The sequence below is a fragment of the Peromyscus maniculatus genome, chromosome 1, assembly GCF_049852395.1.
Source record: "Peromyscus maniculatus bairdii isolate BWxNUB_F1_BW_parent chromosome 1, HU_Pman_BW_mat_3.1, whole genome shotgun sequence".
Classification (NCBI taxonomy): Eukaryota; Metazoa; Chordata; class Mammalia; order Rodentia; family Cricetidae; genus Peromyscus; species Peromyscus maniculatus.
Genome location: NC_134852.1, coordinates 52,080,466 through 52,105,725, shown reverse-complemented (window position 1 = coordinate 52,105,725; position 25,260 = coordinate 52,080,466). Strand labels below are relative to the sequence as shown.

General features: G+C 50.6%; 1 protein-coding gene across 1 annotated transcript; it reads left to right on the top strand.

Moving 5' to 3' along the window:
- Positions 1 to 302: 302 nt before the first annotated feature.
- Positions 303 to 24,839, top strand: Nphs1 (NPHS1 adhesion molecule, nephrin). The gene is made up of 30 exons (XM_076553768.1): positions 303 to 863; positions 947 to 1,162; positions 1,236 to 1,358; positions 1,527 to 1,655; positions 2,113 to 2,194; positions 2,555 to 2,658; positions 3,294 to 3,421; positions 3,503 to 3,674; positions 3,843 to 4,000; positions 4,189 to 4,333; positions 4,437 to 4,561; positions 5,995 to 6,181; positions 6,271 to 6,400; positions 6,542 to 6,714; positions 7,625 to 7,765; positions 7,846 to 7,986; positions 8,510 to 8,631; positions 10,390 to 10,561; positions 10,645 to 10,801; positions 10,889 to 11,040; positions 12,285 to 12,396; positions 12,479 to 12,660; positions 15,616 to 15,672; positions 18,873 to 18,992; positions 19,201 to 19,225; positions 19,365 to 19,440; positions 19,679 to 19,772; positions 20,216 to 20,328; positions 23,952 to 24,116; positions 24,208 to 24,839. The coding sequence occupies exons 1-29, from the start codon at positions 764 to 766 to the stop codon at positions 24,081 to 24,083; spliced, it is 3,768 nt and encodes a 1,255-aa protein (XP_076409883.1). The 5' UTR covers positions 303 to 763; the 3' UTR covers positions 24,084 to 24,116; positions 24,208 to 24,839.
- The last annotated feature ends 421 nt before the right edge of the window (positions 24,840 to 25,260 follow it).

Sequence of the window (25,260 nt, the reverse complement as noted above, 5' to 3'; positions counted from 1 at the left end):
TCTCTCCCACAGTCTCGTGGTTTCAAACACACTCTTGCACTTTCACCAGCAGAAGTGTCTGATGTCACCGAGGGAAAGAAGGGACTTGCCACAGTCTGGGATGGCTGCTGTGGCGGGGGTGGGGGTGGGGTCCTTCCCACCCACACAGGCCTGGATCTGCCTCCCATCCTGAGCTGGGAGGTGGCTCTGGCATACCTGCTCTCGGAGGCAAGGCCTTGGGGTCACTGGAGCTGGGGAGGCACCAAAGAATGTTCCTGGCATGTGCTGACAGGGGATTTCATTGCTGGTCAGACTCAGGAAGGACTTGGGGGGAGCGGCAGGGTGCATTCACACTGGGTCCAAGAAACAGCTCTGGCGGCTCCACGCTGTGACTGACTGCTTTGGCTTTCTGGGTTCAGAAGCTCCCTGGACCCCAAGTATCAGTGAGCAGCCAATCCTGTTTGAGTGCCTGTGAGTGGGTGAGAGGAAGATAGTAATAGATAAAGAGAAACAGAGACTGTCAGAGGAGAAAGAGAGAGAGAAAGGATGCATTTTTGAGTGCTTGGGGTTGGAACTCAAAGAACCTTTAACAGGGCAAGCTTAGGGCAGAAAGGAGATTCTGCGACAGAAAGTCCAGGACAGTCAGAGACGAAGATGGGAGTCTAGGGAGAGAGGCAGAGACTGGGAGAGAGAGAGAGAGACAGAGAGACAGAGACAGAGAGAGACAGAGAGAGAAGCAGGGAACACAGAGGCTCAGACAAGACAACAAGCCAAGTGGCTGGCAATGGGCACTAAGGGAGCCACCGTCCGAGGCCCTGGGGTGAACCTAATACACAGGACTTCCAGCTTGAGTCCCCTGCTGCTCATGGGACTGCTGACCACAGGTGAGTGCAAGACTGGCCTTGTATTGCCATGTGGCCCTCAAGTGCCACCTTTGTCTCTTAGTGTCAATCCTCTGTGTCCCCAGGCCTGGCCCAGTCATCAATCCCTGCCTCCGTTCCCCGGGGCTTTTGGACTCTGTCTGAAAACCTGACTGTGGTGGAAGGGACATCGGTTAAGCTGCCGTGTGGGGTCAGAGCCCCTGGCAGTGTGGTGCAGTGGGCTAAGGATGGGCTCCTTCTGGGTCCGAACCCCAGGATCCCAGGCTTCCCAAGGTACAGCCTGGAAGGAGATCCTGCTAAAGGTGAGAGACCAGAGCCTGAGATCTTGAGCCACCAGCAGAGGTGTGGCCCTGACCTTAGGGACTCCATCTCCAGGGGAATTCCACCTGCTTATTGAAGCCTGTGACCTCAGTGACGACGCAGAGTATGAATGTCAAGTTAGCCGCTCAGAGATGGGCCCCGAGTTTGTGTCTCCCAAAGTCATCCTCTCCATCCTAGGTGTGGGTGAGAGACTCCCCTCCAGGGCCCTTTTCTCCCCTCCCACCCAGAAGCCCAAGCTCCCGTGACCCTCCACCTTGGGCCCTGGGTGGTCTCATTTCCTGAACTCTTGCCCAAAACCTTCACATGTACCTCTGAGCAGTGGCTAACCCCAAACCCTTTCTCCAGTTCCCCCCAGAGTGCTTCAGCTGACGCCTGAGGCAGGAAGTACAGTCACCTGGGTAGCTGGGCAGGAGTATGTGGTCACCTGTGTGTCTGGGGATGCCAAACCGGCACCTGACATCACCTTCATCCAGAGTGAGTGTGGGTGGGAGGGAGGTGTTCTTAGGGGCCCCCCAAATATGTCACCCCTGAGTACCATCCCAGGTAATGAGGCCAACATGGATGTGCGGGATAAGAAAGGGATACTGTGGGGAGACACCCGGGAGAATGCAAGACTACTGACCTGGGGTAGAGAGAGTGTGTCAGCACTCGGGTGAGCTATGAGTGCCAATGGTCTTGCAGGAGTGAGACGCTGCAGACGGGGTGGGGGTGAGGAGGAAGAGAGGCCCATGATGCAGCCCTGGGAACCCTGGAACTCAGGGGGTCCTGAGTGTGTGTGAGGACAGAACTTGCACCCCAGCTTCTTGCCCTCCAAAGCCGATGGGGGGGGTAGGGGTGCTGTGTCCTCCCTGAGGACTTCCAGGGCCTGCTGCTGGATCTGCCTTGGAGAAAAACCCAACATCTCTCAACTCAGCTTTCTTGTTGCCCCAAGGTGGACAAGCTGTACTGGACGTCTCCTATAATGTGAATGATGGGTCCAAGGAGAAGCTCTTCATCACAGAGGCTGAAGCCAGGTGTGCAAGCTGAGGTTTTCTCCCTGTACCCTGACCTCCAGGTTATCCCACACGAGTTCCAGGACCCAGTGATGCAAGTATGGACACAAGTTGTAGGAATACCTGGGACCCAATGCTTCGCCCTGACTCCCAAAACTTCTTGATGGTAACCTCAGTTTGTAGGTATTGAGTAAAAACATTTAGGCCAGGTGAAGACCTTGGGTACTCCTATTCTCATTGTTGAACCTCCAAATCTCTCCCAGGGGAGTCCGGATCTTAGAATAAATCAGTATGCACACTTGGATTTGGGATGCCCTCCTCTGTATCCTGGCTCCCTAAATTTCAGACGATGACTCTGATTCCAGAATCCTCTGTTTCCAGGGTGACACCCCAGAGCTCCGATAATGGGCAGTTACTCGTCTGTGAGGGGTCCAGCCCAGCTTTGGATGCTCCCATCAAGGCTTCATTCACCATGAATATTCTGTGCAAGTGAAGGGTGGGGGGAGTTGTGGGCGTGGAGGATGGGCATCCCAGGAGGATTTGGGAGCACGGGGGATTCAAGAATGGCAGAAAGTTCAGGCATTGTCACTAGCCATGGTGTCATGTGCCTATAATCCCAGCACCCGGGACGTGAAAAGATAAGGCCAGCCTGGGCTGCTGAGGTCTGGGCAATGCAGCTCAGTGGAAGAATCCGGCTCTGGATATGCAAGGACCCAGATCCCAAACCCAGCACCGGAAACAAAAGCAGACCGTCAGGAGAAATTTAAGATATTATTATTATTATTATTATTATTATTATTGTCATTATTGTGCGTGCATGCGTGCGTGCATGCGTGCGTGCGTGCGTGCGTGTGTGCGTGTGTGTGTGTGTGTGTGTGTGTATGTGTGTGTGTGTATACACATGGCAAGTGGAGAAGTCAGAGAACATCTTTCAGGAGTTAGTTCTCTCCTTCCATCATGTAGGTTCCAGGAACTGAAGTCAGGTCCTTGGGTACATTGGCAAGTATCCTTACCTCCTGCTCCACCTCCCTTGCCCACAAGAGGAAATTAAAAGCAGGTTATGGGACCCAGAGAGAATAGATGGGCTTCCCAGGCCCACTGAGTGGTCTCTGCTCTCCAGTTCCCCCAGGACCTCCTGTCATTAATTGGCCAGGCTTGGATGAGGGGCATGTCCAGGCAGGGCAGAACCTGGAGCTGCCCTGCATGGCCCGAGGTGGAAATCCTCCTGCTACCCTGCAGTGGCTGAAGGTGAGGGCGGAGGCTGACATGAGGGATGGAGAAAGGACCAGGAACTGGTACTGAGACAACTAGGCTTGCTTCTGTGTCCAGAATGGTGAACCGGTGTCCATAGCTTGGGGCACAGAGCATGCCCAGGCAGTGGCCCACAGTGTGCTGGTGATGACTGTGCGCCCCGAAGACCATGGAGCTCGGCTCAGCTGTCTGTCCTACAACAGCGTATCTGCAGGGACCCAGGAGCGAAGCATCACACTGCAGGTCACCTGTGAGTCCAGCTCTCCACCTCAGTTCATAACCAGAGAGCCCTCTGTGCCTTCACGGCAGGCCTATCTGATGCCCAAGACCTGGTCGTCAGTCCCCACCCCCATCCGTCTGGGTTGGTCTGTGAAGACCCCGGCCTGCACTCCATCTCTCCTTGTGCCCTGTCATTCAGTTCCCCCCAGCGCCATCACCATCCTGGGATCTGCATCGCAGTCTGAGAACAAGAATGTGACCCTCTGCTGCCTTACCAAGTCCAGTCGCCCACGGGTCCTGCTGCGCTGGTGGCTGGGTGGACGGCAGCTGCTGCCCACTGATGAGACAGTCATGGATGTGAGGACGTGGAAGATGAGGCTTTGCCATCCCTTGAGACCCTGGACCCTGAAGAGCCCAGACTGAGGCCCCAACTCCTGGGCCTCACAGAGGAGGGTGGGAATGCTTTGGGGTCTGCTGGACCCGGGCCTCTGCTTCCGTGGGTTGGGGCTTCTCAGTCCCTAAATCTGAAGTTCGCTCCTTGCTAGGGCCTGCACGGTGGCCACATCTCTATGTCCAATCTGACACTCTTGGTGCGGAGGGAGGACAATGGCTTGTCCCTCACCTGTGAAGCCTTCAGCGATGCCTTCAGTAAGGACACCTTCAAGAAATCACTCACCTTGAACGTGAAATGTGAGCCCTCGCCTAGAGCCCAGAGAGTCCGCAGGCTTCACAGATGTCACCCTGAGGCTCCAGCCCAGACAAACATGTCTTCTCTTTCCCCATGTCTCACTAGACCCTGCCCAGAAGCTGTGGATTGAGGGACCCCCAGAGGGGCAGTACATCCGAACTGGGACTCGGGTAAGGCTGGTGTGTTTGGCCATCGGAGGCAATCCAGACCCTTCCCTCACCTGGTTTAAGGTAGGTTCCAAGCAAGATCCCCCCTTCCTTCCTTCCTTCCTCCCTTCTTCCCTTCCTTCTTGTCTTCTTTTTTTCTGTTTTTCTTTTGCTCGTGTGTGTGTGTGTGTGTGTGTGTGTGTGTGTGTGTGTGTGTAGGTGTAGGTGTAGCACGAACCGCAGGTGTGTGCAAGAGCAAGCACACACACACTTTACTGACCGAGCTATCTCCTTAGCCCCTATTTTCTTTCTGAAGACAAGATATTATGTAGCCCTGGCTAGCCTAGAACTCACTCTGTAGACCAGGCTGGCCTCCAACTCACAGAGATCTGCTTGCCTCTGCCTGTGTTAAAGGCGTGCGCCACCAACCCTGTCCAGCCCTACACTTTTGCTACTCTCGTCCCCTCCACTCCCTCGGAACATGGAGAAACGCACATTTCTTGGAAAATGCTAGAGATTCTGAAAAGACACAAATGCCATGAGAATTAATTAAACCCCAAGGACATTCTAGAAAATCTGGAAAAATAATTCCAAGATGAAAGAAGGAATTTTGAATTAAAATTCTAGAGATAAAGCAATTATAATTCCATTCATATTAAAGAAAATTCACTTGTATTAAAATTAATATTAAAGAAAATAAGGAAGAAGGGAAGAGAGAGAGCGATGGAGAGAGAGAAGGAGGGAGAGAGGGAGAGAGGGAGGGGCGGGGATCTAAGGGGTAATATTGGAATTAGGGAAAAGGTCAGAGAGTAGAAAGTTTCTGAAAGTTTTAAGTTTTATTTATTATTTTTGATGAGTATTTTGCCTGCATATATGTCTGTGAGCCACATTCATGCCTGGTCAGAAGAGGGCTCAGATCCACTGGAACTGGTTGTGAGCTGCCACATGGGTGCTGGGAATTGAACCCAGGTCCTCTGGAGAGCAGCCAGCGATCTTAACTGCTGAGCCATCTCTCCAGGCCAAGAGCGGTGATTAAGAAAAGCAACTGTCAGGGTGAGGTGGCTCACTTGTTACCCTAGCATTTGGGAGGTGAAGGCCGGAGGATCGGGAGTGCAAGGTCATCCTCAGCTACCTTGGAGGTCAACCTTGGCTACATGAGATCGGTCTCAAGTAAACCAAGGCAAAAAACAACAAAGACAAAGAAAAGTGAAAGACTCCTGTCCTGGGTCTGGGGATTTCAAGGGAGTTTCCTGGCTCGCAGAGTTCTGTAAATATCACATTTATGGGTTTGGGGGTGTGGGGCCTGTAGCAGTCAGGGGGCTGGTGAGGTCGGGGGTGGGGGTGCACAATAGGCATCAGGGTCCCCAAACCATCAAGGCAGGCAGGAGAGACTAGGACTGGAGATACTCAGTTCCAGTCCTCACTCCTTTAAGGTAGTGGGGTGCTGGCTCTTGAGGGAGCCTTTATCACACAAAGGCCCTGTCTGGGCTGGCCACCCACCCTGTTTGGGTCCTCAGGACTCACGCACGGTGAGCGAGCCTCGGCAGCCCCAGGAGCCCCGGCGCGTGCAGCTGGGCAGTCTGGAGAAGTCTGGCAGCACGTTCTCCCGCGAGCTGGTGCTGGTCATAGGACCCTCAGACAATCAAGCCAAGTTCTCATGCAAGGCCGGTCAGCTCAGCGCGTCCAGACAGTTGGTGGTGCAGTGTGAGCGCACAGGCCGGGCGGGTGTTGCGGAGGGAGCGGTATAGACTTGTACCCTGGCTCCTCAACCTCCGACTCTCTAATCCACTAAGTCCCCCCAACCAACCTGACCATCCTGGCCAACTCATCCGCACTGCGCCCGGGCGATGCCTTGAACCTGACCTGCGTCAGTATCAGCAGCAACCCCCCAGTCAACTTGTCCTGGGACAAGGAGGGAGAGAGGTGAGCTTACAGGACGTCCCCGTCTGGGTTCCGTCCTCTCCCCTCCCACCCTGCCCCTCTGTTCCTTAAGCTACTGTCCGAGGACCTTGTTCTCACATCTGAACCAGCTGGATCCTCACCCGACTTGGGAAACTTGCACAGGCTGGAAGACGTGGCCGCACCACCCCGGAGCGCCCCGTTCAAAGGCTCCGCTGCATCCAGGAGTGTTTTCCTTCGAGTGTCATCCAGAGACCACGGCCACAGGGTGACCTGTCGGGCTCACAGCGCGGCACTTCACGAAACTGTGAGCTCCTTCTACAGCCTCAACGTTCTGTGTAAGTGCGCAGGCCGGTCACCGCCCCTCCCGCCCCGATACCTTGCAAACTCCCGCTAAAGGAGTCTTACCGTGAGCCAGAGGCTGTAACTTCCCCAGCCTTCATCCTGACCTCAGGCTGGTGCCACCTCCAACCCACGCTCTCCATCCTCGGCTTTACCCTAGCTGCTATCCTTTTGCAAAACTGGATCTTCAATTGTCAATTTTTAAATTTCTTACTATGTAGTCCTGGCTGACCTGGAACAGGAAGGCCATGAACTTGCCGCAATCCTCCTGCCTCTGCCTCTGCCTCAGGAGTACTAGGATTGCAGGCTCGAACTACCACGTGGCTCTGCACATTTTTGCTGTTTTGTTGTTGTTGTTGTTGTTTGGTTGGTTGGTTTGGTTTGGTTTGGGGTTTTGTGGGGTTTTTTTTGTTTGTTTGTTTGTTTGTTTGTTTTTGAGACAGGGCCTCACTGTGTTGCTCTGGCTGGCCTGGGACTCACAGAGATTCGCCTGTCTCTGCCTCCCAAGTGCTGGGATTAAAGGCATGCTTGGGTTTTGTTTGTTTTTGTTTTGTTTTAAATTTTATTTGATTGCTGTGTGTGTGTTCCCGATTGCCCGTGCAATGGCGAGGGGGTGGAGGAGCTTAAGGAAGCTAGCTGGTTCTCGCCTCCACCGCGGAGTTCCCGGGCACTGAACTCAGGCCCTCGTGTGGGGTCTTTCAGTAACCTCCCTTTCCCGCTGAGCCATCTGGCCAGGTTTTAGCTTCTATCCAGAGCCTTGTCTCAGATCTCAGCTATAACACTTACCCTGCCCACTACCTTAGTCCTAGCCACGACCCTAGCTTTGACCCTTGAACTCACGCCTTAACTCTCTCTGGAACCCAACTTTACCAACACTCTTGACCTCCTGGGGCGCCCCCACTGAAGACCCTCCAGAGTTCCTGGGGGAGCAAGTGCTGGCAGTGACCGCGGTGGAGCAAGGCCAGGCGCTGTTGCCTGTGTTGGTGTCTGCTAACCCCGCCCCGGAGGCTTTCAACTGGACCTTCCGAGGCTACCGCCTCAGCCCAGGTGGGGTGTGGACCTGGAGAAGGGTGCAGATTCAGGAGGATGGGCGAGCCTTCCAAGCTCCTTACACTGGCCTTCCCCAGCTGGCGGTCCCCGCCATCGCATCCTGTCTGGCGGAGCTCTGCAGCTGTGGAATGTGACCCGAGCCGATGGTGGCATCTATCAGCTTCACTGCCAGAATTCAGAGGGCACCGCCGAGGCGCTGGTGAAGCTGGACGTGCATTGTGAGCTCCCTCAGAAACCTGGGAAGAGAGGGTTTGGGGAGGAGCTAGTTTTACTGTAGAAATCACGCCCCCTCAAGGGGGCTTGCTCATCCTGGAGTCTCCCCCTCCTCCTCGTGAAAGGACGCCCAACCAGGGATAACTACCCACCCTAGAGCCCTCCCCTTCGGAAAGCTCTTGCTGTGATGGCTAGGGAGACCCCAGGTGGAATCTGCATAGAGAGGGGGCTTCTTACTTGGGATCTCCTCCATCCAGAAAACTAAGTTCTCTTGAACCCACTCCGACACAGTTCTGGTACACCCCCAACCCCAACACACACACACACACACACACACACACACACACACACACACACACCAGACTCTAATAATACAGAGTATAACGAGGGTGAGGATCGCCTCATCGCTCGGAGAATCCCCCTCCATGCCATTCCTCTAAGACCCCCTCCTCCTGGAGACCCCCTCCTCCTGGAGACCCCCTCCTGTCAGGGCCTAAGCGCCTTCTCCAAGCCCCTGTCTCCCACTAGATGCTCCCACCATCCGTGCCCTCCAGGACCCCACTGAGGTAAATGTTGGGGGTTCCGTGGACATCGTCTGCACCGTTGATGCCAATCCCATCCTCCCAGAGATGTTCAGCTGGGAGAGACTGGTAAGTACCTCGCCTTTGGTGGATGGAGGTGGAACTAGGAAGAGGAAGCCTCTTGGCTATGAGTGCCTTGGGAGTGGATGCCACGAGTGTGAAGCCATATGTGACTATGCTGGTTAGGATATCTTTCAAGAGCTGGTTTTGTTGAGTGTGTGTGTGTGTGTGTGTGTGTGTGTGTGTGTGTGTGTGTGTGTAAGTGGGTGCATAGATGAACAAAAAGTGGATGGGTGAGTGAAAGAATGGATGGATAGGAGGATGAGCGGTCCCATGCTTGATGGAGACAAAAGAGTGGCTAAGTAGAATTAGAAAGGAGGTGAGTGGGAATAAGTCTAGAATGACGGCTTCACTGAGAGAAACGTCAATGGGGCGGGGTATGAATAAGTAAGCAGGTGCACGTATTTATGAATGTGGACACCGACGAGTGAAAAATGTCGTGAATGAGCGCTGCGAGGTGGGTAGCTTGGCGCCTGGAAGGACGGCAAACAGGCACACAGGGCGGATGAGGTGGTGCAAGCTCTGCAAGCATGACGACATAGGTTCAATCCCAGACCCCACGGCAGACAGCGGGAACTGAGCCTCAAAAGTAATTCACTTGCACGCTGCTGCACACATGTGCCATGCTCACACACATACATCATACATACACACCCACAATTAATAATAAAGAATGTTTAAAATTGTAAAAGAAAAAAAGCAAATGGTTTGTTGAACTGAGTGGATGGAAAGATAAATGAATGGGTAGGCAGATTGTAGTTTTTGTTTGTACATTTTGTTGTTGCTGTTCTAAGTTTATTTATTGTGTGTATGTATAGTGCATATGTGCTATAGTATGTGTGTGAAGGTCAGAGGATAAGTGTGAGAATCAGTTGTCTCCTAACGACTAGGTCCCAGGAAGCAAATTCTCATGATTATGCTCAGCCCGGGTGTCTTTACCCACTGAGTTGTCTTCAAGGTCCATTGTTTTTGAGACGAGGTTTGATCAACCTTCCTAATGCTACGACCCGACCCTTTAGTACAGTTCCTCATGCTGTGCTGACCCCCAACCATAAAATCATTTTGTTGCTACTTCATAACTGTCATTTTGTTACTGTTATGAATTGTAATGTAAATATCTGATATGCAGGGTGTTATATGACCGCTGTGAAACGGTCGCTTGACCCACAGAATGAGAACCACTGGTGATGTAACCCATGTTCTCAAGCATGCTATGTAGCTGAGGCTGTCCTCAAAGAACTGAATTACTCCTGACCTTCCTGCCTCCAACATTTAAGTGCTAGGACGACAGGCCTGAGCTACCATTCCAGGACATATATATTTGAGAGAGGGTCTTGATAAGTAGTCTAGGCTGTCCTAGAACTTGCTATGTAGCCCAGGTTGGCTCCGAACTTGGGATTCTCTTGCCTCTCTCTCCCAAGTGCAAGTAAACCACCACATGCAGCTCAGTCAGTTTATTTTTTAGTGCTTGAGACTGAATCCAGGGCATTGAGCATGCCAAGCAAATGCTTTTCCACTAAGCTGCACCCTGTCTGCAGAGGGTTCCAAGCGTGATGAGTGTTTAGACAAATGTATGGATGGATGACTGGCTGAACTGGTGGATGAACGGATGGACTAGATTAATGGTTGTGTGGGTGACAAGAAACGTCACCCATCTCATTGACTTTGTGCAGGGGGGTTGTAGTTGGGAGAAGCTGCTGGTGGGATACAGTTTGGGGGTGATCTGAGGACAGACTGGGGACAAGCTCCTGTATCTTGGGATGCCAGGGGGAAGATGAGGAGGATCTGAGCCTCGATGACATGGAGAAGATGTCAAAGGGACCCACGGGGCGTCTGCGGATTCACCAGGCCAAACTGTCACAGGCTGGTGCTTACCAGTGCATTGTGGACAATGGGGTGGCCCCAGCAGCGAGAGGGCTTGTCCGTCTTGTCGTGAGATGTGGGTACCTTCAGGGTCTGCCCGTCACCCACAGCTCTCCCACGCTCCCGCATTCCCCATACTGACCGTTCAACCTGCCCTAGTCGCCCCCCAGGTGGATCGCCCAACTCCCCTAACCAAAGTGGCTGCGGCTGGGGACAGAACCAGCTCAGCCACCCTCCACTGCCGGGCCCGAGGTGTCCCCAACATTGACTTCACTTGGACCAAAGATGGGGTCCCTCTGGATCTCCAGGATCCCAGGTGAGCCCGGGTATGGCCAAGTGTTACCCCAGCTCCGGTCATCCAGCCCTGGTCTTTCTTTCTGAGCCCCACCACACCTCTCTTCAGGTACACAGAGCACAGGTACCACCAAGGCGTTGTCCACAGCAGCCTCCTGACCATTGCTAATGTGTCCGCAGCCCAGGACTACGCCCTCTTCACATGCACAGCCACCAACGCCCTCGGTTCAGACCACACCAACATCCAGCTCGTCAGCATCAGTACGGTGGGAGCGGCTGGGGGGATGTTGGGGACAGCTCTTTGCCAGTTTCCTGGTTGGCCAGAACCAGGAAGTGTTTCTGATCTCTGGGAGGTGTTTATGCACGAGAATGGAGTTTTGTTTTGTTGAAACAAGGTCTTGCTATGTAACTCAGATTAACCTCAGGCTTGCTATGTAGCCCAGGCTAACCTCAGGCTTGCTACGTAGCCAACCCTGCCTCAAAATGGCAGCCCTTCTGCCTTCACCTCCAGAGGGCTGGATTACAGCTGAGTGTCACCAGGCCTGGCTGGTTTGTTTTATTTGGTGGTAGTTGGGGTGGAGGGTGTCACAAGATGTTAGATCCAGGCCTTGAGTATGTGGGGTAAGCTCCTTATCACTAAGCTACACCTTAACCTGGGGATGCCCCTCTTTCTACCGACTGTGGAGATACTAGATGTGTGCCTCACTGGCTTCTCCCCACCTTCACACTGAGTGACAACCACCTGTGACTCTAAGGGTGCCTGGCACACAAGCAGCTCACAGATATACATGCATACACAACCCACACACAGAGAATTAAAATAAATACAAAAATTTTTTAAAGTTCACCTTGAACACTGAATCTAAAAACTCCAAGTGTTGCTTCCCGAGAAGTATTCGGGGAGGGCAGTCCTTGCCACAGCGGTTTCTTCCCTCCTTACTCGGTTGTTTGAGACAGGGTCTTCCTGTGTGGCCCTGGCTGGCCTCGAACTCACAGAGATATGCCTGCCTCTGTCTCCCCAGTGCTGGATTTAAGGTGTGTCACCACACCCGGCTTCAAACCATTTTTTATTATATTCTATGTATTTATTTTTGTGTGTGCACGTGTGTGGGAACAACTTGTGGGAATCAGTCCTCTTCTGTCACCATGAGGATTCCACGGGTGGAACTTGGGTCACCAACCTTGACTCATCTCACTTGACCATCTCACTGGTCCAAATGATTTAAATTTTTTAAAATTTATTTATGTATTTTTTTAACGTATGAGTGCTCTGTCTACATGCACACCTGCATGCCAGAAGAGGCTGGATGTGGGTGTGGGAACTAAACCTTGATCCTCTGGAAGAGTAACCAGTGCTGTTAACCACTGAGGCATCTCCCCAGCCCCCTGGAGGTGAACTTACTGAGCACAGCACCATCTGATCCGAATCATTCTTAGGAGACTCTGGAGGGAAACTTCTAGACCCCCTTTGTGCTCCCTAACAATCCCCTCCCTTCTCTCCCAAGGCCGCCCCGACCCTCCTCTGGGACTGAAGGTTGTAAGCAGGACCCCTCACTCGGTAGGGCTGGAGTGGAAGCCTGGCTTTGATGGGGGTCTGCCTCAGCGGTTCCAAATCAGGTGGGGCCTCCACCGAGGCAGGTGAAGTGGGCCGGACAGTGGAGAGAGACACTTGGCTGGACTGACTGTTCTCACCGCGCAGGTACGAGGCCCTGGAGACCCCAGGATTCCTCTATGTAGATGTCCTGCCACCCCAGGCCACCACCTTCACACTGACTGGACTGAAGCCTTCTACACGATACAGGATCTGGCTGCTGGCCAGCAATGCCCTAGGGGACAGTGGATTGGCTGACAAAGGGATCCAGGTCTCCATCACTACTCCAGGTGGGAAGAGGCAGTCCTGAGCAGGGGAAAGTTTTATGGTTTTTTTGTTTTTGTTTTTGTTTTTGTTTTTGTTTTTTTGTTTTTTTTTTTTTTTTTTTGTGTGTGTGTGTGTGTGTGTGTGTGTGTGTGTTTTACAATTTTGGGGGATGGTAGAGCAAAGTAGACACTGTTATTTCTCCTACTCACAGATGAAAGAGTTGGGGCCCAGAGCAGTTAAGAAAATTGGCCAGGGGTCACACAGCTAAGAGGAGCTGGAGATAAGCCTTGAACTCAAGTGGATGTGATTTAGGGACCAACTTTTAGCCACTGATCTGTAATGACTGGGGAAGGAGGAACTAGGGGGATTTTTGTTTTGTTTTTGAAACAGATTCTAACTGTGTATCTCTGGCAACTCAGAACTGCTATGCCTAGACCTCACAGAGATCCACCTGCCATTGCCTCCTGAGTGCTGGGACTAAAGGTGTGCGCCACCACACTCAGCGGAAAATAGTTTTGAGTGAAAATAAAACATAAACATGAGGATATAGCTGAGTCAGTGTATAACATAAATAACATAGCATATTATCATATCATAGCATGAATAGTTTATATTATTAGAGTTAAAAAAAAAACCCACTGGGGCCAGTGAGATGGCTCAGTGGGTAAAGGTGCTTGCAGCCAAGCCTGGTGGCTTGAGTTCGATTCCCAGGATTCCCATGGTGGAAGGAGAGAACTGATTCCCACAAGTTGTCCTCTCCTCCGCATGTGCCTCCCACCCACACAAAATCAATAAGTAAGTAAATATAAAAGACAGACAGACAACTGCAAACCAGAAAGGTGACTGGTCAAAGAAGACCCAGTTAAACCAAATCTGACATCGGGAAGAAGACAAAAGAATGAGCAGAAACAGCAAAAAAAAAAAGTCAGGGAAACCCAGTTCTTTGCAGAGATCGAGAGAATTTATAAAACCAATCAATGCGCAGTGGCGCACGCCTTTGATCTCAGCACTAGGGAGGCAGAGGCAGGTGGATCTCTGTGAGTTCAAGGCCAGCCTGGTCTACAGAGCGAGATCCAGGACAGCCAGGACTGTTTCACAGAAGAACTCTGTCTAAAAAAAAAAAAAAAATCGAGGCCCTCACTTAGGGCCCAGCAACACAAGAAAATGACCAATGAGAACACTGAGATCTGACAGATGTTGCAGCGCATGCGTTAAGTCTACACGGCTTGGTTTACAGAGGCCTGAAGCTTACCACTTCCTGGTTTTGTAGCCTTAAGCAAATATCTGTTTCTAAAAGTAGTTTTTATTTGTGTTTTGTTCTTTGATTATTGAGACAGGATCTCAGTCTGCAGCCCAAGCTGGCCTGGAAGTGCACTGTGCCTTCCAGGCTGGCTTTTCACTGTGAGCGCTGGGTCTGCCCTATGAGCCACCGTCCCAGCTGGAAACAGACTTTCCTCCCCGAGTTCTCCACCCAGGTTTCTGGAAGGAGGTTCCTCTCACTTTTGTGAGGATTAGAGGAAGTGACGTATCTATGTGCTCTTAGACTGTGGAAAATTATGACCTGAATGTAAAGGAGACGTCCCGCTCTGCTTCGGCTTGCTTTGCCAGGAACGCCCCGGTTCTGTCTTCCTCCTGGTCTCCCCCACACCCCGCCATGTGCTCCTTCCATTCCAGTCCTTACCCTTGAATACTAAAACACAAACTATGTCCACTTCCCTCGCTCCAATGTCTAGTTCATACCTCTGCTGTGGAACTCCAACAGAGATGAATACCCTTAAATTTTTTTCCAAATTCATTTTTTTCTGTTTAAAGACATTCTTGATTTTTAATTTTTTAAGTATTATTTATTTTTATTTCTAAAAATTTTTATTTGGGTGGGTGTTTTGCCTGCTTGTATGTATGGGCACTCTGTGTGTGCTTACTGCCAGCCAAGGATAAATCCCCTGGAATGGGAGTTACAGAAAGTTGTGAGCCACCCTGTGGGTGCTGGAAACTGAACCTGGGTCCTCTGGAAGGGCCTGCTGAGCTGTCTTTCCTATTGTCCCATTTTTAAATTAAAACATAATTACATCATTTCTCCCTTCCCTCTCCTCCCTCCAACCAAATTCACGGCCTCTTTGTCTTTCATTATTATTGCTTCTTACATATCTACATATAAATGCATAGATATATCTAAGCTATTTTAAGTGTTTTTGTATGTATGACCGATTGTGTGTGCATTCATGTACACAAGCAAACATGTCACGGCATGCTGTGGAGGTCAGAGGACAAGGTGCAGGAGTCAGGTCTCTTCTCCCACGGTGTGGATCCAGGGATTGAACTCAGGTCATCAGGCTTAGTGAAAAGCGCCTTTACCCACTGAGCCCCCCCCCCACATCCTTTTTATTAATTCAACAAGTTGGTGATTCACAGTAAAAGAACATATACACTATAAAACACTAGTTAATAATTCATTGTCATTATTGGCACAGAACTGCTGTAATGTATCGTTGTCTTTAAAACGTCACAGAGCGGGCTGCGGAGGTGACTCAGTCACTAAGAGAACTGGTTACTCTGGCAGAGGGTCTGGGGTTGGTTCCAGCACCAACCACCTGGGCACCAGGCATGCACATGGTGCACACACATACACATAGGCACAACACTGATACACATAAAAACAAATCTTAAAATAAAAAAGGCCAGGTGGTGGTGGTGCAGGCCTTTAATTCCAGCACTCGGGAGGCAGAGCCAGGAGGATCTCTGTGAGTTCGAGGCCAGCCTGGGCTACCAAGTGAGTTCCAGGAAAGGTGCAAAGCTACACAGAGAAACCTTGTCTCAAAAAAAAAAAAAAAAAAAAAAAAAAGCAATAAAATAAAATGTCCCTAAGAAGCCTCCCGCCATTTCTGTGATCTTTTAAGTCAGCTGAAGAGCTTAAGACGTGGAGGCTCCTTTGGGCTTATCCGATTCCTGGTATTAATTTAATCTCTCTCCACCCACAGGCCTGGACCAGGCTCCTGAAGACACAGACCACCAGCTGCCCACAAAGCAGCCTCCAGGCAAGCGCTCCTTCCCTGCGCCTCCTCTCCGCTTCTCTTCACCCAGTCTCCTCCCTTGTGGTCACCACTGCCAAAGACTTAGCTGAACCCCTGCAGACCCCCATGTGTCCCGTTCCGCTCTTCTTGCTGGAAGCGACAGCTTTTCTTCTTTCCTGAGCAATTCTGCGATCACACCCGGGACCGCGTCTCTGCATGCCATATCAGCACTCTGCCGATGAGATGCCTCCTCAGACCCACTCTTTCCTTTTTGTTTTTGAGACAGGGTCTTGCTATAATTTGTAGTAATCTTCTGACCCCGGCCTTCCAAGTGCTGGATTTACAAGTACGAGCTATTGAGCCCGGCATAATTTGATGCTGTGTGTGTGTCCTCTTTTGTGAATGCAGAGGCCTGAGGACCACATTGGGTGTCCTCAATCACTCTCTGCCTTGGTCCCCTGAGACAGGGTCTGTCTGTGAATCTAGAGATCTATGTTTTATTTTCTTAGGATGTAATAATCATTACTATTTACTTTTTTAAGGTGTGTGTAAATGGCAGGTGTGTGGGGGTGCCCACAAAGGCCAAAAGAGGGCATTGGATCCCCTGGAGCTGGAGTTACAGGCAGTTGTGAGCCACGCAACGTGGGTGCTTGGAATCAAACTCAGGTCCACTGAGCCATCTCTCCAGCCCCCTCTGTCTGACATATTTTAGCTAGGCTGCTCTGCTAGCAAACCCCAGAGAGCCTATCTCCATTCTGCAACACATGCACACACACACACTTACACACATGCACTCTCTCATACATACACACTCGCATGCGCTCTCTCTCTCTCACACACACACACTTGCACACGCATGCATGTGAGCTCTCTCTCTCACACACACACTTGCACACACATGCATGTGAGCTCTCTCTCTCACACACACACACACACTCTCACACACACTTGCACACACATGCATGTGAGCTCTCTCTCTCTCTCTCACACACACACACACACACACACACACACACACACACGCACACGCACACGCACACACCATAGCCAGCGTTTGTGTGGATGCTGGAGATCCAAACTCTGGTCTTCGTGCTTGGACAGCATGTGCTCTCTCTCCTACACCGTCTTCGCAGCCCTATCTTAATTCTAAAACCATCAGCTAGCCAGTGCTCACCTACACTCCCTGCACTCAGAGGCTGACATGAGGATCACAAGTTTGAAGTCAGTCTGGGCTGCAGAGCGAGACACTTCCACCCCCAAAAGAAACAGCAACAACCAAAAGAACTGGCCACATCCACGCTGTCACGGTGAGGTGGCTGTATCAGTTAGCTTCAGCTGTGTGACAAACTACCCCAAACACGGAGCTGCTTAGCAACATACATTTCCCATGATACTCTGAGTCTGCTGGGACAGCTCTGGCCTGGACTCATTTAAATCATCTCTATGGTCAGCTGACCACTAGACTGTGACTGACCTCAGATGGCTTCCTCCTCATACGTGTTCAGTCATCTGGCTCAAGGTTAGGACAATGGAGGTAACTGCTCCTTAGAGTGCCCACATGGAGATGGCCAGGGGCTCCAAGAACAGCGAGAAAGGTGAGCTCTGATAGCTCAAGCTTCGAATTCTGTCATATTAGCCACTGCCCCCACTGGCAAATGGCATACCTTAACATGGAGCCAGTGTAGAGGGGGATTCCTGTCACAGACAGGGCTCTGTGGAGGCGGAGGGAGGGCCTGCTGCTAACAGTTTGACTTGAGGAAGAAGCCTGGGTGAAAAGAAGGGTCCAGGGACTGGGCAGATGGCTCAGCGGGTAAACACTGTCATACAGGACCTGAGTCCAGCTGCGACTGGGGGCTGGGAAAGAGGCAGGTGGACCCCAAAGGCTTGATGGCTAGCCAGCCTGGCTAGCAGCAGCTCCAGGTTCAGTGAGATGCTGTCCCAAAAAAACAAGACAGAGGATTCAGTTCCTGGCCATCAGATGGCTCACAACAGCCTGTGTCTTCAGCTTCAGAAGATCTAGCGCCCTCTTCTGGCCTCTGCAGGCACATGCATGCGCTTGAGAGAACACGCGTACACACTTTCAAATTCAAGTAAATCTTTCTTTAGGGCTGGAGAGACGGCTCAGCAGGTAAGAGCTCTTGCTGTTTCTTCCAGCAGACCCAGGGTCAGTTCCCACCACCCACATGGTGCCTCACAGCCCTCCATATCTCCAGTTCCAGGGGCTCTGCCCCCTCTTCTGGTCTCCTGGGGGCACAGCACACACATTGTGTACATACTTACATACAGGCAAAATATTCATGCACATAAAACAAAAATAAATCTTCGTAAAAATTAAACTGGGAGCTGAAGAGATGGCTCTGTGGTTAAGATCACTGGCTGCTCTTCTAGAGGACCTGGGTTTGACTCCCAGCACCCACATGGAGGCTCACAACCACCTGTAACACATGATCTGCATACATATGTGCAGGCAAAATACTTAAACACATAAAATAAATAAACTGATATATATGTATATATATGTATATGTGTGTATGTGTCTGTATGTCTATATGTGTATGTGTATATATGTGTATATATATATGTGTGTTTGTGTATGTATACATATGTGTGTATGTATGTATATGTACATATGTGTATATGTATGTTATATATACATATATGTGTGTATTGTGTATATATATGTGTGTGTGTGTGTATATATGTATATTTTTTTAAAAATAAGGCAGAGAGCAATAGGGGAAGACACCCAACACCGACCTCCAACTTCCACATGTGGGCAGCCGCACATGCGCACTCATACATATGCTCCCACACATTACAACAGATCACTTTTTTAAGAACGGGTGGAGCTGGGGTCATGGCCTGTTTGCCTCTTGGACCTTGGGCCGCTCTTGCCATCACCTGACCAGTCAGCTGACAGGAGGGCTTATGAGGAGGCAGGCTTTGCTTCACTCACGGTTTTGGAGGTGTCAGTGCGCCATGATGGGGCGCAGCTCAGGTCACACACCATGGCGTTCCCAGCTTGGGTGGGGGGTGTCACCCACCCTGAGGCCTGACCCTCTGCGCTCAGTTAACCCTTTACACTGCGTCATCACACCTGAAGTGCGCTGGGGCACCGATCTTCAAGGTGACTTAGGCACAGTTAGGGCCCGGCTTTCTCAGAACCCAGCTCCCAGCCTGCATCCAGGCATCGGGGTTCACCAAGGGGCGTCTCCCGCTCCCAGGACCCCCGAGGCTGCCCCTGCTGCCCCTGCTGTTTGCGGTCGGTGGTCTTCTCTTGCTCTCCAACGCCTCCTGTGTTGGGGGATTCCTCTGGCGGAGAAGACTGAGGCGCCTGGCTGAGGGTGAGGAGAGACTCCCTCACTGCTGGAGACCGGAGGGGTGGGACCCTGGGGCTTCTGCACAGCACAGCTCTGCCCAGGTCCGGGACCCTGGGGCTTCTGCACAGCACAGATCTGCCCAGGTCCGGGACCCTGGGGCTTCTGCACAGCACAGCTCTGCCCAGGTCCAGGAGGGCGGAGTCTCTGAAACCCCTTTTCCTGTTTCTCTCAGAGGTCTCAGAAAAGACAGAGGCGGGGTAAGCAGGAGAAGCTTGGGAGTGCCGCGGCAGGGGTGGGGTGGGATGGGGTGGGAAGGTGGGGAGGTGGGGGGTGGGGGTGGGGGGTAGGGGTTTGGGGGGCAGGCTCAGTACCAGCTTTCATCTTTCTTCCTGGAAGGTCGGAGGAAGACCGAATCAGGAACGAGTATGAGGAGAGTCAGTGGACTGGGGACCGGGACACGAGAAGCTCTGTGGTGAGTGAGGCCCCCCACCCCAACCCCCACCCCACCCACCCCCACCCCCACCCCCACCCCCACCCCCACCCCCATCCCCACCCCACTCCACCCCAACCTGGCAGCCTCCAGCCTCAGCTCCAGGCTGATCATTGTCATCTCCTGGAACCAGCGAGTCAAGGGAAATGACCTTGTCTACTGGTTTTGTGTGTGTGTGTGTGTGTGTGTGTGTGTGTGTGTGTGTGTGTGTGTGTGACAGGCTAGCACAGCGGAAGTGGAACCACATTACTACTCCATGAGGGACTTCAGCCCCCAGCTCCCCCCCACACTGGAAGAGGTGTCCTATCCCCAAGGTGAGTCATGACCACTCCCCATTTCCAGGTACTCTGACATCTGAACTGGGCCCTCTGATAGCCTTCCTTCCAAGCTACGTCAGTTACTTTTCTGTATTACTGTGACCAAAATACCCCAGAGAACAGCCTGAGGAGGCCAGATTTCTATTGCCTCACTTCAGAGGGTTCTATCCATGGCTGCTTGGCTACAAGCTTGTGTGGCCAGGACGGCTGCTCATTTCATGGTGGACAGGAAGCAGAGTGAACCAGACAGGAAGGTGACCAGAGGCAAGAGACTCCCCACCCCAAGGACACATCCCAGGGACCTACTTTGTTCAGCTAGCCACACCCTCCACTGAAGTTTCCAGAACCTCCCAGGCCTCTAGCAGTGGCTTGAACCCCCAACATGTTAGCCTTTGAGGGAGATATTTTCCCATCCTAACCCTAATGTCTCCCAACTCCAGCCTTCACAGGTACTGAAGATGAAGTGGCCTTCCCTGGACACCTGTATGATGAGGTGGAGAGAGCCTATGGCCCGCCTGGGGTCTGGGGACCCCTCTATGACGAAGTCCAAATGGTGAGGAGATTCTTATCAGCAGGTTGTCTAGGCTGGAAGCCCACCTCCTACGGTGTGTCAGTTAGGGTACGCCACTGTGACAAAGAGGCCCAGCCTCGATGCAGTGCCAGGAAGAGCTACATGATACACCCTGACCCAGGAATGGTGGCACATGCCAGAGAGGAGGAGGAAGGGGGGTGAGTTCAAAGCCAGCCTTGTCTACATAGTGAGATTCTGTCTCCTCCAAGTGAAAAATGAGATCTTTCCTCTCACATAGCTGCCCAAGTGGAGTCCTGCTGTGCCTGGTGATTTAGAACCCAGAGTTCTCTCCCTGTATTCCCGCCATTTTCCAACACACCCATTGCTGGGGTCTGCAGGCATAGGTCAGTTTACCAAGGGGATGGGAGGATCAATCAGCTAGAGGAGGACAGAGAAAGAAGGTGCCAGAGAGACCCAGAAATGGTCACCTGTCCCTCTGCCCTCCTCTGATCGACGGGAACATGATCCCAAGGCTCCGTCTAGCCACAGGCTCTGGGAGTTGTTGTCTAAAGTTCTGCCACTGTTGGAGAAGGAAGGGATATGTTGCCTTAGGTAAATAAGCTGTGCGAGAGAAAGAGTTTTTAAAAACTAGTTTATTTATTGTCATGTGTGCATGCACGGCGTACATGTGAATGTCAGAGGACAGTTTTGTGGAAAGCTTTGTGTGGGTTCTGGGGAATCAAACTCATGCCACCAGACTTTCATGGCATGTGCCTTCGCCTGCTGAGCCAACTTGCTCCTCTGAGGAAGAATTTTTTGATCCACTCAGCTGAAAAGCTACATGCTAGAATCATCTATGGTTACAACAGGACTCAGAATTTTTCCCTGTTTCCTGTAAGAGAGCCAGCTTTCCATCCTGTTAGATTTAAAATCTTCAAAGAAAGAGAATGTCTCTTTTCCAAGAAATTCCCAATGCACGGTGCTGGCACACACTGATCCACCTTTGGCCAGATGCATTTGTTGAACCAACCGCTGAGACACGATAGAATATATCATTTGGTTTGGAGATTTTGTTTTGAGATAGGACTTATACAACCCAAACTGGACTCAAGCTTACTATGTAGCTGAAGATGACTTTGAACTCCTGATTGCCCTGTCTTCATCTCCCAAGTGCTGGCATTACCTGTGTGAGCCACCACATCTAGCACATTGTTCCATTTGGATAAGCCTGGGTTGGCGTTCATCTACGGGGCCAGAGGTTACGGGCCAGCACTGTTCAATACGATGGGCTGAGAGTGGGAGAGGGTAGAGAGCCCAGAGTGAGTGAGGACGGTGGCTGGGCAGGTACCAACGATGGACAGGCACCTCCATCTCCCTCCCACCCACTGCATCATGCCAAGGGAGATGAGAAACATGCCTAACGTTCAAACTGAGCATGGTGGTACCTGCTCGTCTTCCCACACTCAAGAGGACTAGGAGTTCAAAGGCAGCCTGGGCTACATATCAAGACTCTGCCTCAAAAAAAAATCCACCAAAACAAAACAAAAAGCCAGACTCTCCTCTGAGCCTGACCAATACCCCAGCATCTCTGGGCCGAGGATTTCCCTTGGTGTCAACCCAAGGCGTGGACATAAGTTCTACTGTCCCAGCTCGGATGACAGGGCTGCTGAAGCGCTGTCCGTGGTGCTGGACCGTGTGTTTCCTGGGAAACGCTGGTGGAATCCTCGGGGTGTCTGCACAGGGTCCAAAGAATGAATATTTTGGGCTTTGGGGGACGTATGGCCTTCCTCTAAGCTATTCACCGCTGTCACAGGGTAGAAGTAGTCACAGCTCATGTGTATATCAACGCACCAGGCTGTATTCCAAGGAGACTTTATATTTGGGTGTTCAAAGTTGAATTCTAGTTTGTGTTTGTTTATTTTGTTTTGGTTTTGAGGGTTTTTTTGTTGTTGTTTTGTTTTTTGAGACAGGGTTTCTCTGTGTAACAGCCCTGGCTGTCCTGGAACTCACCCTGTAGACCAGGCTGGTCTTGAACTCCCAGAGATCCTCCTGCCTCTGTCTCCAGAGTGCTGGGATTAAAGGCATGTGTCATCACCTCTCAGTAAATTCTAGTTAATTTTTTCTAATTAATTTTTATACAGCACAAATACTATCATTCTCTGATTTTTCCTGACAATTTATAATTATCAACCATCTGCAGCTCTTGATGCAGGTGAGAGCCTCGTGTTTACCTCGTGTTTGCCTCGTGTTTGCTCTGGGGTTTGCTGAACTACACATGCCTTTTCCCTGAGTCCTAGAACAGAGCACTCCCCCAGGAAGGGCCACCCTCTATGACCTTCCCCCACTTAATTGATTATATGTGTACATGTATGTGCATGTGTGTGTGTTGGTCAGAGGGGAGCTGGTAGAGGTTGGTTCTCTCCTCCCACCATGAGTCCTGAGGGTTGAACGTGGGTTGTCAGCTTGGTGGCAAGTGTCTTTGCTTTCTGAGCCATCTCACAGTTTCATACTTTAAAAAAAAAATCCAGCTTCTCACTGTATATCAAAGACTGGCCTTAGACTGGCAATCCCCCTGCCACAGCTTCAGAGAGTGCTAGGATCACAGTTGTGTGTCACCGCACTGGACTGTCTTTCATTTTGATGGGGAAATGTATTAGGGGCTATGAGACAAACAGAGGTGAGACTCATCCTGAGATGCCAAAGCTGACATCATGAGGGTTGTACTTATTAGTCACTTTATTATTATTTATCGATCTATTTCTATTATTTCTATTATTTATTTATTTATTTATTTATTTATTTATTTATTTATTTATTTATTTATTTATTTAAGCAAGGTCTTTCTCATTCTGTAGTCCAGGTTGACCTTGAACTAATGACAATTCTCCTGCCATGACTTTCAAAATATTGGGATTACAGGCTTGAGCCACCACATCTGGCTCTCAGCTATCATTATTATTATCATTATTATCATTATTATTATCATCATCATCATCATCATTATTACTGGGTATTATTGTTTTGCTCTGTGTTGTCTATCTATCTATTCATTTATCTATTTATCTATCTCACTATGCAGAGGCCAATGTAGCTCTTAACTCAAAATCCTCCTGCCTCAGACTCCTGGGTGATAAGATTTATAGGCAGATGCTACCATACCCAGCTTTAAACCTCAATTATAGAGAATACCCCACCCACACAGAGAAGTGATTATAATGAACCATTTTCATGAACTCCTGTCTGCTTATCTTCTAGCTTCAACAGAATCCACCCTCACCCCACCTTGACTGTTCTCAAATTCCACTTTCAGACAGATAGACAGATAGAGAACCTTTTTGAGGTAGGGTGGGTCCTTGTTATGTAGCCCTGGCTAGCCTAGAAGTCACTATGTAGACCAGGCTCTCTTCAAACTAAAAGCAAGAGCCTCTAGGACACTAGAATCACAAGTATGATCCACAATGGCTTATTTATAATGGTTTCTGGCTTCATTTTGGTTTCAGCAGCATGGGGGGGGGCATTGCCCAGAAAGCCTTGTGCATGGCAAGCAAGTGTGCTAAACCATCGGGCTTAAAAGGAATCTCACAGGGATGTGTGTCCCCCAGAACTGCAGTGATATCCCACATTGCGTCTCTCTGTGGCTCTGACTCCACTTTCTTGCCTGTTAGGACCCCTATGACCTTCGCTGGCCTGAGGTCAAGTATGAAGATCTGAGAGGACTCTATGAGCAGGTGGCAGAAGACTTAGGTGCTGCGGAACCTAACTCTCTACCCTTTGAGCTGAGGGGACATCTGGTCTGAGACTCTTCGTGATACCCATTTCCGACAGCCACGGTATGTCTTGCTCCAGTGGCCCTGTGCATTCCTGTCCTGCTGAGCTCATTCAGTGAGCCCTGTGTGGTGCTAACACATGGTTACTTTTCAGGGGAAGACATGAAGGAAGGCGTGTGAGTGACAAGAAGATTCAAGTTGACATCTGGGATAAGCAAGGCTCCTTTTATAGGAATGAAACTTCTCCGAAGGAACAGAGCCACTGGAAATGACATCTGAACAATGAGAATCTATTTTAAGAATCATTATACTTTTCAAAAGTAAAAATTTTAGAAGTAGGAAAGACCTATTAAAATCCCATTCAGAGCCTAGGGATGTGCTCAGTGGGAGGGTGTGTGCTTTGGCGTGTGTGAGGTTCTGGGTTGCAGGCTGCAGCCAGCCTTGGCGTTACACACACAAGGCTGGGCATGGCGGGCCACCCCTATCATTCTGGCTCCGCAGGATGCTGGGGCAAGAGAAACACAAGGTCAAAGTCAGCCTGGGTCATTGAAAGAATAGGGGCTGGAGAGATGGCCCGGGGAGTCAGAGCTCTAATGGCAGCTAATGCTCTGAGGACCTGAGCTTGGTTCCCAGCACCCACATCAGGTGACTCACAATCGTGTCCCTCCAGCTCTAGGGAATCTGATGTTTTCTTCTGACCTCCATGGCACCTGCACTCATGTGTACATACCCACATATAGACACATACATATACACACAACTAGAAATAAAATAAATCCAATCTGTGTGGTGATCCACATCTTTAATTCTAGCAATTGAGAAGCAGAGGCAGGCCAGGCGGTGGTGGCACATGCCTTTAATCCTAGCACTTGGGAGGCAGAAGCAGGTGGACTTTGGTGAGTTCTAGACCAGCCTGGTCTATAGAACGAGATCCAGGAAAGGCACAAAGCTACACAGAGAAACACTGTCTCAAAAAATAAAAAGAAGAAGAAGAAGAAGAAGAAGAAGAAGAAGAAGAAGAAGAAGAAGAAGAAGAAGAAGAAGAAGAAGAAGAAGAGGCAGAAGGGTCTCTATAAGTTTGATGCTCACTACTTAGTGAGTTGCAAGCTACATAGTGAAAACTTAACTCAAAACAAACAATACTTTTAAAAGCTTCAAAATTAAGAAGTGTGCTGTGGAGGTAGCTGCATGATAGAGCCCCTGCCTA

Excerpts from the sequence above, each read along its gene's own strand:
- Nphs1 (XM_076553768.1), top strand. The coding sequence starts at position 764 with ATGGGCACTAAGGGAGCCACCGTCCGAGGCCCTGGGGTGAACCTAATA. Across the intron at positions 864-946 it reads CATGGGACTGCTGACCACAG|GCCTGGCCCAGTCATCAATC; the intron begins GTGAGTGCAAGA and ends CTGTGTCCCCAG. Across the intron at positions 15,673-18,872 it reads GCCCACAAAGCAGCCTCCAG|GACCCCCGAGGCTGCCCCTG; the intron begins GCAAGCGCTCCT and ends TCCCGCTCCCAG.